Here is an 18,351-nt window from a genome sequence, read left to right as displayed (position 1 = left end):
AACCACTCCGCCACGGGGCCAGCCCCTCAAACTTAGTTTTTTTCATAGTAATAATGAACACCCAAAAGCGGAACCACACAGTCCCTATAAAATTATATATTTGCCTCCTCTAAAACTTTCATCATAATAATTATGGGATTTCCACATTTTAGTTTCAACCTATTACAACAAAAGCAAGTTGAAGTAAAATGGTCTGAAGTCTCTTACCGCCGAATTTCTGCATCAGTAAATCCTTTAATAGTCTCTCGAGGGATAGTCCGTGGTCTTCCACGTTTCTTTGGCCTTTTCCTTTCTGAGATCGAATCACTATCAGATCCAGAGTATCTCCTACTTCTACTGCGTCTCCCTTCACTTCCATTGAAACTAATCTGGAATTTGAAAACAAAAAATTTACCCCACCTTAAAGAAGCCTTCTATTGAAAGAGCTTAAAAAAATACTCTAAGAGGAGAGCTTGACAGAATTAACAAATTTAGATGTTCTCCTATATGTCAAAAATGTTCTACAAACAAAATTATGGAAGCAAACAAAAGAAAAATATAGCATGTTAATGACAAAGAGTTATTAAAAGCCTTAATATTTAATGCATTCTTATAAGTCAGGAGGAAAACACCCATTGTCCTTTTGTAAAAATATGAGAAAGGTTATTAACAAGCAATCAAATAACATAAACACAGAATTATACAACCTCACTGACAAATTTTTTAAAATGTGAAGTAACAAAGAAACACAATTCTTTTTTTAATCCATCAACTTGACTAATATCAACTAAGCAATAATAGCCAACATTGGTAATGGTACAAAAAATGGACAGTCATACAACTCTGCTCAGTATTTAAACTGGAACAGAAGGCAATTTGGCAATACTATATCAAAAGCTTTAAAAACTATGATTCTGCTGACAGAGCAACATCACTCCTAGGCATTTTTCCTGAGATCAGAAATGTGAAGAAACACTGGCCAATAAAATAATTTATATCATAAAAGTAAAAAAAAATTGCAATTTACATGTTCATCAAAAAAGAGAATGGACAAATAATCTAGACAATGGAAAGTTAAGAAGCCATTAAAAATTGTGCTATAGAATAATTAACATTCATTATATACTGTCAAAGGGAAGAAAGAAAGTTCCAAATATGACTCCATTAAATCTGGCAAATGACATGTATTAAACAAAATACTGGAATTACGTACACCATAAAAATATTATTACTAGTGATATCTCCAGGTGGACAGATTGACTATGTGTCATTTTTTTCTGTTCTCCTAAATATCTACTTATGGGTATTCTAATTAGGCTGACCAAATATTTAAAAGAGAAAAAGGCCAGCTGAACCTACATAAAAGCCTATTTGTAACATCCATTAGAGTTCTTTAAGAGATGCATCAAAACATATTTTCTGTAAGTCTTTGGAATTATTTTACAAAGTCTCAGTACATATTCTAAATTCCTAATATGCTGAAAATTAAGTGAAAGTCAAGGATGGTATTCAGTTCTTCCTCATTCTAACCTCTTCTCATCCATTCACAAGATCTAATATAATGCTGTGCCTCCCATGCACTATACAAGGAAACTATTATGGGGTTTAAAGAAGTAAATATGAACAAGGAACTACATACATGGTCACTTGCAGGCCAAACACATTATTTGGCTTCCTTTTTGCTAGGATGTAGACAGTTGGTAGGCTGCTCCCACTCTAACAATAGATCTAATCTACAAAATCTTAACTTTTCTTAAATGCATCAAAATCACAAAGCAATCTAGTAGTCTAAAATATAAGGAAATATAGCATCTTGTAAGAAGAGATGGGACTTGAATGCTGGCTCACCTGTGAAGAGCATGAATGGTAGACATCAAGTACCATATGAGCAGGTAGGAGGAAGCTGGCTACAATTTTCTAAAGGCTGAGTGTGGGCTACCAGGAGAGTATAGGATCCCTGGGAACCAAAGACATAGGACCTGCACCTGCCCTCAGGCACTTCTCCACCAGGTGTTCAGGAGAAAGACTGGAAGCAGGGTGGAAGATGAGAGAAAACTTTCCTTTGGGGTACAGGCCTGGAGAATGGGAGTAGTCACCTTTGATGAGACAGGCAGGAAACCTTGCCAGACCATTCTTATCTACTGAACTGAGGGCACAGGTGAAGACTTGATATGGTTGTAGAAGAAGAAAAGGAAAACAAAAAACTCAACCCTTATCACGTTAAGCAAAACAAACCAGACAAAGACAAACACCACATGATTTCACTCATATGTGGAAGATAAACAAACACATGGACAAAGAGAACAGACTAGTGCTTACCAGATGGGAAGGGGGTTAGGGATGGGCATAAAGGGTAAAGGGGCACATACGTACGGTGATTAACAAATAATAATGTAAAACTGAAATTTCACAACGTTACAAAGTGTTATGACCTCAATAAAAACAATAACAACAACAAAAACTCTACCCCTGGGGGAAGGGTAGCAGGACAAGGATGAAGGTGAGGCAAGTCCCTCACTTGCTTCAGACTCAAAATTTAAGGAGGCACCAGAAAACTCAGTAATCAAGACAAATCATCTTGTAATGCAATATTCTACAAAACAAAAGTTAACGTAAAAAAATCTAGTATTAAGGTTTTTGTCCTTTTGCTGCAGGATCCAATATAGCTTGGCATTATACTGTTACCATTATTTAAAAATCTGATTATTTTGTTCATTTGGGCCATAAAATAAACATCAAGAAATTTTTAAAAATTCAAATCACATAAGGTATGCTCTCTGACCATGACAGAATTAAACTAGAAATATTTGGAAATCAAACAACACACCTCCAAAAAAATCTATGGGTGAAAGAGGAAGTCACAAGGGAAATTAGAAAATATTTTTAAATGAATGAAAAGGAAAACAACAGATATCAAAATTTAGGAGATTCAGAAAAGGCAGTGCTTATTAAAAGGAAACTTGTAGCATTAAATGCTAATATTAGAAAAGTAATATCTTGATTCAATGGCCCAACCCCACACCTTAAGACACTAAAAAAAGAGCAAATTAAAGCAAAAGCAAGAGGGAAGAAATTTTAATAAGAGCAGAAATCAATGAAAATAAAAAGTGGTTTCTTTGAAAAGAAGAAAAAAATTAACCTTAAGCTAGAATGATCAAGAAAAAAATTACCTCTATTAGGAATGAAAAGAGAGGAATCACTAAATATTCAATAGACACTAAAAGGATAAGGGGACATTATGAATAACTTTATGCCCATAAATTTAACAACTTATATAAAACGGATAAATTCCTTAAAAGAAACGAACTCACCCAAGAAACAGATATTCTGAATAGTTCTATATTTACAGAAGATATTGAAGTTATACTCAAAAAATCTTCTAACAAAGAAAACTCCAGGCCTAGATGGTTTCCCTGACAAATACTGCCAAATCTTCAATGAAGAAATAATAGCAATTCCACACAACCTCTTCCCAAAAACAGAAGAGGAAGGAACACTTTCCAACTCATTTTATGAGGCAAACATTATCAAATCAGATGAAGACATTACAAGAAAAGAAAACTATGTACCAACTGCTCTCATAACCAAAAAAAAGATCAGCACAGGTGTGAATACTCTTAAATTACAGAAGTATCTTTTCAATTAGAAAGTCACCTGTTTTGCACAGTTTCTCATTCTTGGGAGCATATAAATTTCTTCAAGTTCTTTTTGTCTTTCCTCCTCTTCTAATCGTCTTCTTTGATCTTCTGGAATGATTTCTTCCCAATTCTTTGAATTTCTTTCGGGTTCCAACTCAATGTCATCCTCATCCATATTTGAAAAGTTGGCAACCTGATAAATTCCAGAATTTTAACAAAATAAGCACTGAAGAACTCATTCTTAAATCATATTTTTCTTCTTTAGGGAGAGAGTAAGTGGCATACTAGAATAAGACAATAAAACTTAAATATCCTCAGGATACTGAATATGACTATGGATTAAACCAATTATGACTACTAAACTATCTAAGTTCATTTCTTCATTAGACCATGTAGATCAAACCAAATGAGGTCTAAGAATTCTCTTTCAAGAACGATTCTCTTTTGCCTTGCTGCTCAACAAAATTATTACTACAACAGAATGAGAGGACGTCAACAGAACAACAAAGTAATTTATAGTAGTAACATGCTAAATCCCCTTCTGCAGAAAGTACCACACCAGTCCATTAACTACCAGGTGCTATAGAGCAATTCAATATTCTAATTTTTATGATCATAAAAATAGTACCCAGAGAGCTACTGACAAGACATAAAGAGCTCTGAGACCATAGATAAATTTATTTAGGTTCCGTAAACCCTAGTTTCTTCATCTCCAAAAGAAGGGGATAGTAACAGCACACTTACTTTTGTGAGGAAGTAAGATAATACACTTAAGGAATTGTGCAGAGTCTGGTATAAAGAAAACGCTCATTAAAGCTAACTTCCAATATTAGTACATTAAAACTTATAGTTAATTGGACGAAGACAAGAAAACTAGGCTTATGCCACATAAGGAACAGGGCTAAAATGTAGTGTTTATTCTCTCATGTCTGTCATTTAAATGTGTTGACAGCCTTAAAGGAATCTGTGTATGAGTATCAACTCACTCGTATAAAAATAATCAGTATTTACTCTAGGTAACTTATCAGTGACTTTTTTCAAACTGCCAAATAGTCAAATTAAAAGCAAATAGTATAACTTGATGTAAAGAAAAAGAACGAATTACATCACACGCAGAGTGAGTGCCAGTTCCAGAAACCTTCACCTCTGGTCAGGATGACTGAAATAGTCTTCTAACTTATCCCCCTGCTTCAACTCTTGCCTTTCTGTAGTATATCCTCCACATTACAGCCAGAGTGATCCATTAAAATTACACAAGTTTATTCACTGCTCTATCCCTGTGTGTGGCACGTTGGAGGTGCTCAACGCAAATTTGCTGAATGAACAAATGACATAAACTGAATTAATCCTCAAAAATCTTAGCTTGTAGAAAATGGCTAGGATATAGAGAAACCTGCTTCTTTATACTAAACAACTGGCACACAACTTACTCTATGGGGTCAGCTGACTTGTGTTGCTTTAGGACTCCTTGCAACCTTTTAGTCTTCACCAAACCAGGGGTATTTATAAGTATTAATAGGAGCTTATTGCTTACTTTGACTGATCTACTTGAGTTTTCTTAGTTGTGACACTGTTTAAATTAACCTAATGTCAAAAACTGCTACAATAGAAATCATCTAAAAGCCTTCAGTTGGGGAAATCTAAATAACAGATCATATTCATTCCTTATCCAAATATCTGAGGACATGCTATTTGCCAAGCACTACTGTAGGTGCTAATTAGGAAGTAACAGCACTTCAAATCCCACTAAATGTAACTATTCATAAATGATTTGGTCCCTTTCAAATCAGGTTGCTACTGCTCTGTCAGAATAAGGGAGAAAAATTTTTATACAAAAATTATCTTGCTAATTGTGCTTAAAGAACATATTTAATAAAATACTGAATGACAAAAAAAAAAATCAGTCCCTCTCAATTTATATAACTACAAAGAAAAATTAAAAAGAAAAAGAAAATCTACCTTGAACTGGGAAAGTAATTCATCTCCTACTGTTAAAGGGCCTGGTTCATTTTCATGAGTTTCAGCCCTCTTCAAGATTTCATCTATATCCATTTCCTATAATCAGAAAGAAATCTTTATTTTAAATATACTTTAATATATTTTAAAGTAAGTATACTTCATACTTAGAGTTTAAAATAGACGACACATTTTGAGGCAAGTTATTTTTACCTGAGGCTCTTGTTCTTCTCCTTCAGGTTCCTTAAAAAGTTCTTCAGCACCAAATTTTAAAATGGCTGATAACTCTTCTTTATTGAAAGGAGTAGAACTAAAATCAGGAAAAACAAATAAAAATACTACATACTAACAGTTAAAAATTTAACATAGCACTTGTATTAATTATTGACAAAGTCGCCTTTACAACAGTTATACAACAAAGATAGGTCAAGTACTATTCATATGCTCATTTTAAAACTAAAGAACTTGAAGCGTAGAACCTAACAGGACTTCGCCCAAGATTACAAAACTAGAGTGGTGAAACCAGGTACTGAATGTATGCCTTTGACTAGAAATTAGTCCAGTGCTTAAAAAAATAAAAAAATTACAACACTAAATATAGTACAATGACCTAGTCACAGTATATAACATTTCAGAGAAACGAGTATGCTATGATTCTAAAATGACTTTTTTTTAATAGTAAAGTAACTACCTTGAGGGGGCAGAACCTGTGTGTAGCACTGTCTTCCCAGTTGTGTCCATTCTCTGAATCACAAGATGATCTAAAACCATCTTCTTTTTGGCCCTTTCAAGAATATCCTCTTCAACTGATCCCTTTGTAACTAGGCGATAAATATTCACCTGTAAAGATACATGTGATGAAACATACAATGCCGTAAAACAAGATTTGTTTTGCTAATCTGAAGTGCCCAAATATTGGTAAATAGACTGAAGATTATCTTAAATGAAGTTTTCACTGGTCAAAAGCAAAATGAAAATAAAAAAACATATAGCAATGTTTAAAGCTGCGTTTCTCCAATTTAAAGATTCTTTTGAGGGTATGCTCTTCCTTCTTGCATTTTGGATAGAGGATTTTATTTGCTTTTCTTTTTTTAAGGAATGACAATAATTTTTAAATTATCTTTTTAGCTGGGAAAGAAGGAAAAAAATGTTGAACTTACAACAACCTTACACCAGTTCCCTCAATTCTGATTAATGTTTCATCATTCCACATAATCCAAAATTCTCTGAACCACTCCCTAAATTAATGATGCCCTTCATTAGAAGAAAGCTTTCCAAAATAGACAAAAATTGATGTGTAGTAATTTTGCCCTATTTCTCAAGGCCAGTCTGGGTTCTATATCAAATAGTACCATCATATAGGGATATTTTGAAAAGTTATGGGGACAGTTTTAGTTGTCACAACAATTAGGTGGGCTTACCAGCATTTAGAGCGCAGGGACCTGGGATACTAGACATTTTATATTAAACTGGACATTCTGGCACAATGAAAAATTATCCTCTGTCTTTCAAGTCTTTAAAATGTTTTTTAAAAACCCTTTTTAAATATCTTGAGTCTAAATTCTAACTCTATTTTAATATAAACAAAAGCATTTTTACAAAGTTACAATACAAACTAATTTTTTCAGGATTTCAACTATGGTATAAATCAGTAGATAACTGGATATTGTCTTATTTGCATCTTTATCAAGTGGTTGCCAAATGCTTATATTGACTGGCATCACCAATAAAACTCATTTGTATTAGTCATCTACGACGACTCATTCTGTAGTTGTTGCATGCAAATATTTAACATTAACATGAGATCTGAGACTCCTTTTTGTCAGATTTAAAACCAAATACTGCTAAAATAGCAGGTACATGAAGCACAGGAATCTTACTATATTTCATTAATAATGAAATAATAAGGAATGTATCTAAAGAAACATTAATAATAAAAATGCATTTCATATTTATATCATGTTTATATTTAAAAAAACCTTTTAACATAATGGTAAAAAAATCGGTATTGCCATTATTTTGCGATCTTTTTCAGATACTTTTCCCAGGTCTACTACATAACTTTCTATAGTATCTTGTCTTATTGGTTCTTCTCCTAATGAATCCTCTATTTTCTATCACCAACTAGAAAATGTGGTGGCAGAGGTCTTTAAGTAGTATAAATGAAATGTAAGTCTCACTATGTGTTGAGCATTTCAGTACAGGAGGCATCTGTTCAGTGCAATTAATCACTATTCCCAATCTCATTCATAACACAGGGAGAGGGATATTTTGACTCTTCACATATACATTAGACCCAACTCACCTGTGAAAATATCACATTTCCTCACTTTCTCCTCTTTGATAGTCTGTAATTTATCTTGGCACGTTGTTATCCCTACTTCAAGTTTCCCTTTCTTTACAACGTACAAAAAGTCTGTTATTATCTAACCTAATACTAATTTTTATTCTTTTACGCACCAATGCACCCCTGCTCTTTTGTTCTTTTGTACTTATGAGTCCTGCTCTTATTCTCTCAACTCTAAACTTATTTTTTATATCCCAGTATAGTGATATATATTGAAATATACATTACATGAAAAGACGTCTCTTTTTTGCCTAAATTATGGTTAGGGCATTAGACTGACTTATCAAATGACACATATTCATTTCAAAATAGAAAACAGGGTTCTAAGGGTAGTTTTCATAAAAACGGGTTCTGGGTCTGATGAAGTTAAGAACCACTACTCTAAATACAAACTTTCACTTATGGGTATGAAATGCTGTTCCAGAATATAAAAAAATTATAAGATGATGTATGATATATTCCTGATGAGGCATAGTTTTATGAGAATTATTTGGGTAAAAAATTTATTTAGTTTTAAGTTATGGATATATGTTTCAGTAGAAAACATGAATGTTTAAAAAGGTAATATAAATGAGCTAAGTCTTTTTGTGCTACTTGTTCATATCTCCTGCTTTGGATACGTTTGAGCAACACTACTTTAGATGGAGGTAAATGAATTAAAATACAAAGACCAAGGCATTAAAAGGATGACAAATGGTTTTTCTCAAGGCCTGTTACAGAGAGCTGTATAAAGACTATAACATAAGAATGGCTTTTTTGCATGGAGAATCTTGTACACACATGGATAAAAAACACAGGCTAACAAAAAGTTAGCAATGTACTAAGCAAAATCTTTAGTTAAAATAAGCAAATGAAGACATTTTAAAGTTTATATATTAAATGCAAAACATTGTACTCTACAGTTGTAAAAAGAACGTATAATCAAAAGAGACTGCATAATCCTAGTTAAGTATAGTTATTTCAGTTCTGTCAGACTTCCCAGGTGATTCTGATACATTTGAGCTCCTCAGTATCCTATCTGTTAAACAGCAATATGACTGTGTTCCAACAATCTTACCAGGAGGGTAAACCAAATCACTTATTGATCATTAAAAAGGATTCTAAAAGAATAAAATAAGGGGAATAAAAAATACCTGTTTCTTTTGCCCAATTCGATGAGCTCTAGCCTGTGCCTGAAGATCATTTTGTGGATTCCAATCAGAATCAAATATAACAACAGTGTCAGCAGAGGCTAAATTAATTCCTAGACCTCCAGCTCTTGTGGAAAGCAAAAAGCAGAAATCCTGTAAAGAATTACAAATAGGCATGATTTTAAATTCTTCTTAACTGTGACGTTGGATGATCAATATGAGAATTTCACAACTGATTTTTTTAACTTAAAAAGTATTTTACCAATAATACTGAAAGGTAGTTTTTAAAAATACTAATAAAATACATAAACCTCCAGCAAAACCAATCAATAAGACTCCAAAATACAAAGAGATATGGGAATACTAGACACCAAATTCAAAAGAATTCTAAATGAAAGTGGGCTAATTCAGTTTGAAGAAAATTAACTCTCATATGCTGAAAAAGTATTCATAAGAAAGGGCAAAATTCTTCAGATTTACTGTAGAATACTGACTTAAAAACCTCACTTGCAAGTCAAAACTGGCTAGCACCGGTAAGATTTTTTTTTTTAACAAATTACAACTATGACTAAAATAATGGCTAAGACAACTTATTTACAATTTTAAAAGCAATCATACCTCTGATCCTTCAGCATTAAAATGATCTAGAGCTTGTTTCCTCAGCTCCCCTTTTATTGATCCATCTAATCTCTAGAATAAAACACATTAAAATACTGCAATAAAAGAATCAAAAATTTTAAAAGGAATTAAAATCAATTACAAAATTAAGTAAGTATGAAAATGCAGCACTGCTTTTGCTAAGACTGTTAAGAGTCAAAAGCATTTATTAGGCAGAAAAACAAAGCCCAGGCATTCTGTCTACAGAGTCTGTGCTCTTAATCACTAGGACTGCTTTCCCTAATAGTAAATAACAGCACTGTCGTCATTCTGCCTTAGAATCAGTGTAAGAAATACATTTTACATGTGAATGAGAACACAGCTGTATACCCCAAGCAAGTTTCATGATACAATGTACTGTGATATACCCTCAATATTTTATAATTTATTTCATTTTTTTAAAATATTGGTACAACCCATTAAACCAATTCCCAGATCCATTACTAGGTTACAGCCCACAGTTTAAAAAACACCTATTGAGTCCAGTATGGTTACTGGACCAACAGCATCAGTATCACCTGACAACTTAAGAACGTAAATTATCGAACCCCATCCCAGAACTACTGAACCAGAAAGTCTGAGGGAGGGGTCCAGCAAAGGCCCTCTGGTTAATCAGTGACAATCAGTGATCTGGGACACCGCAGGCTCTAGTCAAACAGCCCAGATCTGAGTGTCTTGAGTATTCATGGATGCCTTGGGCAAGTGAGGTGACTTTTCTTCTTATCAGTTTCCTCCTCAGCAAATGGGCTAACAGTAGTACTTCCTTCATAGAATACAAGGGATTCAGTGAAAACAAAGTGAAACACTTAGCACAGTGGCTGACATATATCAAGTGCTTACTAACACTAGCTAAAACAGATGTTCAATATCGAAAAAAATTTTAAATAGTGTTTTGTTTCCCACTAAAAACTGCAATTAGTAAAAACTTTTAAACAATAATGATCTATCATTTATTGAGGCATGACCTAAACCAAAGAATGTTAAAAATGTTTCTCTCCGGGAAGCGGTCTGGGAAAGAGGAGGTAATAGGGGCAGAGAACTGTTGCTTATAACAATAAACTGTTGCTTATCTAAAAACAAATCTACACAGGGCTGGGGTGGGGATGGGGGGAAAAGGGTGATACTTAAAGGGTACAGTTTCTTTTTGAGGTAATGAAAACATTCTAAAATTGTGGTGACAGCTGCATGTATTTGTGAATATATTAAAAATCACTGAATTGTACACTTTAAATGGATGAATTGCATGGAAAGGAAATTGTATCTCAATAAAGCCGTTAAAAAAAAAACCCAAACGGGGCCGGCCTCATGGCCCAGTGGTTAAGTTCGCGCGCTCCGCTGCAGGCGGCCCAGTGTTTCGTTGGTTCGAATCCTGGTCGCGGACATAGCACTGCTCATCAAACCATGCTGAGGCAGCGTCCCACATGCCACAACTAGAAGGACCCACAACGAAGAATATAATACAACTATGTAAAAGGGGGCTTTGGGGAGAAAAGGAAAAAAAATAAAATCTTAAAAAAAAAAAAAACCCAAACAATGGTACTCTTTCTACTTTTTCCCCTAAATGACTACATATTTCTCAATCACGTTCATATCATCAAACACTTGTCTTTCACAGCACCTACCAGAGTTGTAATGTTGTATTTATTTGTAATTACCTGCTTAACGTCTATCTCCCACACCAGGTTGTAACCTCCAACAGAGCAGGGATTATGTGTGTTGGGGTTTATCACTATAATTCTACTTCTCTTTTACTGCCTGCACTAAATATACATCATTTACTAGCTGTACATACTGTGTTTGCTATGTTCCAGGCACTGTTCATAAAACTGTTGTAAGGACTAAATAAATTATTAGAGGGGGCCAGCCCTGTGGCTGAGTGGTTAAGTTCACGCACTTCACTTTGGCAGCCTGGGGTTTCGCAGGTTCACATCCTGGGTGCGGACAGGGCACCGCTCATCAAGCCATGCTGAGGCAGCGTCCCACATGCCACAACTAGAAGGACCCACAATTAAAAATACACAACTATGTACCCAGGGGCTTTGGGAAGAAAAAGGAAAAAAAGAATAAAATAAAATAAATTATTAGATGTAAAGTACTGAGACTAGCACCTGACTCTAACATTAAAAAACTCATCCACAAGAACTTTAATTATACTGAATAAATTTCAAAATGAATATTGACTAGATAAAATATAAGCCCATTTTGGTCTCTGGTATCTACCCTAAAATCATCTAGTTTTATTCAGCAAACTATGCACTAGAATAATTATGAGCACATAAATGTTCAGAATCTGCATGAGTCCTGGTAACATTCACAAGGATTGCATTGCTCTCTTTTTTCCTTCCTCAGACTAAAAGCCTAATACAGAAAGCTGTCCCTTTAGATTTGATCATAGAAAAGAAATACAGAATTAAAAGAAAATCAAAACTTAAGGTCAAGAAGAAAAAAAGGGAATAATAACGAATAAAATTTTTTAAATAGATATATTTTCTTAAAAGTAGAGGTTATATGAAAATCTGTATTTCATTTACAAAAGAATTTCAAAGGTAATTTTGTAGAATATGCTTAGGAATTGGATGAAATTTAAATCAACAGAGAAGAAAATGAAATGCTTACTTGAAAAGGGAATTGACGATATTTCAAATATTCCGCAAGTATATCTAACATCCGCACCATTTGAGAAAAAATAAGAACTCTATTGCCTCGTTCTCTTAGGCGAATTAACAACTTGTCAAGAAGAATCAATTTTCCGCTACTACGGATTAAGTGCTAAGGAAACAATAAATTACAACTGTTACAACATGTTAAAAGAACCAATCGAATGAAACGAATACCTCACTTAACACTTCAGTTTAATTACTTTAAATTGAGATTTTAAATTTTCATGATGTTGGAAAACATTTTACTTCAGTTTACAAAATTTTCGAGGACATTTATCACTTAGCTTTATGACTTAAGCTAAAAAAAAACCTTGCCATTTAGCACCTCAGTTTTTGCTACATTTCTAGGAGGAAAAAAAGCACTGTTTTACTCTATTTCGTAGTTATTACACTGTTTCTCCAAAAATCGTAGCTGAAAAACAATACACTGAATAAAGCAGCAACTAAAAATTCAAAGTTTTTAAAAGAGTAAGAAAATGTATTCTAATTTATACATACCAGTCACTGGTCCTAGCACTTCAAAGCACTCAAGTAGCTGGATGGCAAGAGTGCCTTCCTCATACTTCTGTCTTCCAGAAGTGATAGGAAAGCTAAGATCTGAGATCAAGATGTCCTTCTTAAGACTATCATTTGCTCTATCATGAATTCAGCATAATCATTATTAGTGAATTTTTTCCACCATTAAGGATACACCAAGGGATTTTTGCTGGATAAATTATGACAGCCCTCAGTGAGAGATCAATTTTTAGAAAAATGATCAAAATAATTAAGTAGATAAATTAAAATTTAAAACGTTTTTAATTAAGACTAAAAAATAAACACCATTATTTAAACAAACCATTAACCAAAGAGAACTTCTAACCAACATATTAATGCACTGTGCCATTTTCAGTTATAACCGAAATAAACATTTCTAGGATTTTGCTTTACCGTAAAGTAACATTTTAAAGTTCTTACTTGTAAGGCCTCCTGTTTATTATAGAATTCATTATTATCTGGTGGTTTAATGAGGTAGCAATGGTTACAACATTTCTTTAGCTCCATCATAATATTCAAAAAGCCTGAGGTACTGCCCTTGGAACCTTTGCTGAGGGCTTTGTAATTTCTAGTTAATATCCATCTGTTTAAAAAAAAATCATGAAGATGATGTTTAGTAGAACAATTACCAGGATGAATTATAAAACTATAAAAAAGAATCAAGCACCAAAGCAAAATCACACTATTATGAAATTCACAACTTCATTGTTCACAACGGACCAAACCTCATTCACCACACTGATGAGAACATAAAACTTGTTATCTAAACCATTAACTAAACACAGTAAAGGCTTAATGTAACAGAGTATAATGTATTTAACTCTTTTCCCCAAAAATTTACTTTAAAAATGGTCAACTGTATTATCTGTCTTAACCTTCCTACAAATTTCACATCAGGCAGCTAATGCACAGACATAAAAGAAACCTCATGAGGATACTTGGTTTAGCCACACTGCCTTCTCTAAACTACAATTATACGATACATATACAACTTACAGAAAAATTATGGGTGTTTATTTTATTATTCCAAACTATACATAACCTTGCCTCTCACCATGATCTACTTTGTCTTCTACCACTTTTTATTTCCTTCCTTTTTACAGGGTTAGTCTTTGAAGGGACATGAAACAATTATCTCTCTGATTTGCCTCAAAATGATAGGGGGTGGGAGGAAGTGGGATGGCTAGAGATAAAATAAGACTGGCTATGAGTTGAAAACTAAGCTGAATGATGGGAGTTTACTATATTATCCTCTTTTTGTAGGTTTGAAATTTTCCATAATAAAAACCTAAAATTTATGCAATAAATGTATATTTTTAAATGTATGGCACTTACAATTTTTACCATAAAATATGTTTGAGAATTCAAATGCACGCAGCAGTGTGTTTTATGCAATTAAATGTTTCAATGGATATTAAAACAGATATTCCTTTTTGATTCTTTGAAGTGTTACTGTATAGATCTGACACACAATTTATACAAAATATGATTTATTAATATTCTTCAAAAAGTAAGGGGGCCTAAAATTTTGTTCTAAGTTTCTTTTTCTGGCCTCTACCTCTGTCAATTATATAATTATCATAGTTACATAATAATGCCTTAGTATCATGGAAATCCTAATACTTAAAAGAAACCCTCTATAATGTAACAGAGTATGAAATAGAGAAAAGCAATTAATGATGTGTTGGAAGATAAATTATTTAGTCTTATGTCACCCATGATCTCGAACATGCTATTAAATCTTTCTTTTCCCCAGTATGCCATAGAATAAACCTATTCTAAAATTCAAGAATAGTTACTGCTCTAAGACCCTAGTGGCGGGTTGGGGGAAAGAGACTTTGATGAGACAGGAACAGGGGAGTTATTTACAATTAAACATTCAGAACATGTGCTCTGTTTACAGCTTACTTGTAGTATTGTTTCTGTAAAGCACTCATTTCCATTCTTAAAATCTGCTCAACCTTGGCAGGAAGAGATTTTTCCACATCTTTCTTAACTCTGCGTAACAGAAACGGCTCAAGTTCCTTGTGGAGGCTGGCATAACCATATTCTCTGCCTTTGCCATGCTCTTCTTCAAAATCTTCCCAGGAAGAAAATCTTAAAAATTTAAGAAAATGAAAGAATCACTGAAAAATGTCAAATTGCATATGAGATTTTTCAGGGTAGTCACATGTAAACAAAATACAGATTTTTAGGGAAAAAATTAGCTAAAATTAGTCACTTCTAATAACTATCCTTCCCAAGAAATCCATTTTATATCTACCTAAATGTGAAACACAGGGAGTTGTTTTATAAAAATTATGATTCTCCTTGAGTTAAATAAAGATGGAGTAGTTTCAAATATGGGAATAATTATCACTAAAATATTTCTCAAAGAATATAATTCCCAAGTCCTGAATCTACTGAAAGAGAATATGTATGTGACCTTGGACAAGTTATTTATCCTTATGTAGTCTGATTTTCCTCATTTAGAAAACAGGATTACCAGCACCTTATCACTGTTCTTACTACTATTATTAAATACTAAGAATGATACTGGTTTTGTTTTTCAACAAGATATACTTTAAACATGGGCAAAATCAAGTGCTGCAATTTATTACAGGACTCAAATTTGTTTACTTACAAAATTCAAAAATTAAAATAATATTATATATGAAATATTCCATCCCATTTTTTTTTAAGTTTTTAATAATCTGTGGTCCAATGTTTTAGGGCAATAAAACCTCTTACTGACCGTATTACCTACACTAATTATTTTCCTGCTAAACTTAGCATAGAAAACTAACATTAAAAATTGTATATCCCAATTTATCTTACTTTTCTGGCATAATGAAATGTAGCAAAGACCAAAGCTCTTTGAGGGAGTTTTGTAGAGGAGTTCCAGTGATAAGGAGACGGTGATTGGACTTGAAGTCTATTAAAGTTTTATACAGAAGAGAGTCGTCATTCTTTAATCGATGTGCTTCATCCACACCTATAAATGCCCAATTTAGACCTCCAAGGAATGCCTTAAAATGAACAGAGGAACATAGTTAGTATTTTGAGAGAAAAACAGAATTCAAATTTAGTCTTCCCATTTGATGTGAATTCAAACTATTAAAGTGAGACTAATTAAAGACAAATTTTCATCTAATTTTCAAATAAAAATTAAGTATTATTTCAAGATTCATTGGAATCCTCAAATTAAGTAACTCAATATGCAATATAAAGTCCCTTACATTACGAATTTAGCCATTAAAAAGCAGAACAGAATATCAAGTGACAAGTTTTACCAGCTTACACAATGAAAATAAAGGAAGAAAAATAATAACATCATTTAAAAAGTTTACAAAAGAATTTTGGCTTAAGCCCAGTAGAAGTCTCTATTAATGCCAATATGGAGAAAATATGATAAAGATTTAGAACGGTGTCTTACTCAAAGAGTAGGTATAATTCAGCGTATGATTTTAATGAACTGTAGATCTATAATATATAAATGGGGGTCTCTGACTCAAAATAGGGACAGGCCTGATTCTGCTACCTAATCCTCGTATGACTTTAGGCAAGGTCATTAACCTCTGAGATTTGATCTTTCTTTCCAATAAAGTAAACATGGCCATACCTTATAAAGTAGATGGGGTTTACTTGAGGTATTAACTATAAAGAGTTAAATAAGACAACAGCTATAAAGCATTTAGCACACACTGCTTCACCCAGTGGTAGCTTAATCCTCCTAGGTGTCTTCTCACTCTTTAAAGACCCTGCCGATCAATGGAAACTACACTAAAGTAGTTTCATCTAAGTCAGGAGTTGGCAAACTTTTTCTGTAATGAGCCAGATGGTAAATATTTTAGGCTTTGCAGACAAACGTGTGATAGTCTCTGTCACACATTGTTTTTATAACCCTTTAAAAATGTAAAAATCATTCTTAGTTCAAAAGTGATAAAAATTAAGCCAGAGTTGACCCAGAGGCTGTAGTTTGCTGACCCCTGATTTAAGTTATCTTCTCATGCTATCCACAACATACAGCGAAAGGAAAAGTGAACCACGTCTAACAAAAAAATACAGGGAATACACACCTTGTCCTTCAATAAAATTTCATAAGTTGTTAGCAGTATATTAAATTTTAACCGTTTGGTCTGGGGATGCATCCATTCATGAGTTCTTATCTATTAAGAAATTTATAGGCAATTTTAAAACAAACATTACAGAAAGTATACTTTTACTTGAATATCTAAAATAAAACTCAAAATACATGAAAAATTATGCATATATGTTTATGTAATAAAAGTTTCTAAATTATTTTTTATATAGTCCAATAAACTACACTGATCTTATCATAAATAAAATGTAAATACCACAGCATATCAAGACCTTCTATAAAAAATAAAGCAAACATTTTTCACTGAAGGAAGTTATTTAACAAAACACAAGTGATTAACTCATTTAATAACATAACATTCATGGATGAAATACGTCTTAAGTTTGCTTCACAGTAATTGGGAGGAAATTACCACGCAGAGGTACAGATGGGACACAACTGACAATGAGTTAAAACTGTGAAGCTGGAGATGGGCACATGAAGGTTTATTATACTCTTCTGTCTGATTTCATGTATAATTGAAACTTTCCATAAAAGATAGGAAAAAGTTTATATATAAAGTAACACTAAACCAAAAAATTGGTTTTTAAAGTTTATATATAAAGTAACACTAAACCAAAAAATTGGTTTTTATTACAGCCAATTAAACATCTATTGGGCACTCTGTAGGAAGTTCTATTCTAGAAGCTAGGTCTATAAAGACAAATAAAATACTTGTCCTCCCAAAATAAGTATGTCCAGATTTCTAAATTTGTGAAGAAACAACTTACCATGTTTCTGCTGTTAATGTCACCCAAATAAACCACAGCATTCATCTGAGAAGCCCATGTCTGAATTTCCCTTTGCCAAGAAGTGAGAGTGGAGAGTGGTACTACTAATAGAAAGGGTCCATATAATTGATGCTCATGAAACAAATAGTTCAGAAATGAGATCGTCTGTATTGTTTTTCCAAGGCCCATTTCATCAGCAAGTATGCAACTATTTCCTCTACAAAGTTAAAAACAAAAAGCACGCATGTAACCAAGATTCAAATTTACAAAGAAACGTTTTTACATAACCCATATGGAAGTTTATACGAACAGTTAAAACAATCTGATAGGTATAATATACCATTTTTATTAGCTATAAATAATAAATGTAAAGGCCTTTGTAACAGTCTTAGAGAAGCGGAGGAAGTCTACTATTTTAGGCCAGAAGAAGCTTAAAAATTGACAGTACTATCTTTAGTCAATTATGTAGCCAAGAACACAATCCACCTACAAGTGGTAGAGTTGAGCTATATTAAATAAGGAATAAGTAAGCAGAAAGAACATACAGTTAGGGTGAAGTTAAAAAAAAAAATTGCACCCTAGAGTAACCTATATTG

The 18,351-nt window shown here is 33.1% G+C and overlaps 1 protein-coding gene across 2 annotated transcripts in view; it reads right to left on the bottom strand.

Moving 5' to 3' along the window:
* Positions 1–18,351, bottom strand: part of CHD1 (chromodomain helicase DNA binding protein 1) — a 79,645-nt gene that overhangs the window by 23,311 nt on the left and 37,983 nt on the right. For both annotated transcript variants that reach the window (XM_023617929.2, XM_023617930.2), the window contains exons 12-24: positions 17,756–17,972; positions 16,963–17,052; positions 15,722–15,912; positions 14,813–15,001; positions 13,325–13,487; positions 12,324–12,476; positions 9,669–9,740; positions 9,054–9,203; positions 6,265–6,413; positions 5,787–5,883; positions 5,577–5,672; positions 3,634–3,810; positions 208–368 (exon numbers count right to left, since the gene is read on the bottom strand). In XM_023617929.2, coding sequence (XP_023473697.1) covers positions 208–368; positions 3,634–3,810; positions 5,577–5,672; positions 5,787–5,883; positions 6,265–6,413; positions 9,054–9,203; positions 9,669–9,740; positions 12,324–12,476; positions 13,325–13,487; positions 14,813–15,001; positions 15,722–15,912; positions 16,963–17,052; positions 17,756–17,972 — 1,905 coding nt within the window. The remainder of the gene's footprint in view (positions 1–207; positions 369–3,633; positions 3,811–5,576; positions 5,673–5,786; positions 5,884–6,264; positions 6,414–9,053; positions 9,204–9,668; positions 9,741–12,323; positions 12,477–13,324; positions 13,488–14,812; positions 15,002–15,721; positions 15,913–16,962; positions 17,053–17,755; positions 17,973–18,351) is intronic.

The sequence above is a fragment of the Equus caballus genome, chromosome 14 (genome assembly GCF_041296265.1).
Source record: "Equus caballus isolate H_3958 breed thoroughbred chromosome 14, TB-T2T, whole genome shotgun sequence".
In the NCBI taxonomy this organism is placed as follows: Eukaryota; Metazoa; Chordata; class Mammalia; order Perissodactyla; family Equidae; genus Equus; species Equus caballus.
Note: the sequence above shows the minus strand (reverse complement) of the source record. Positions and strands in the feature narration are given on the sequence as shown.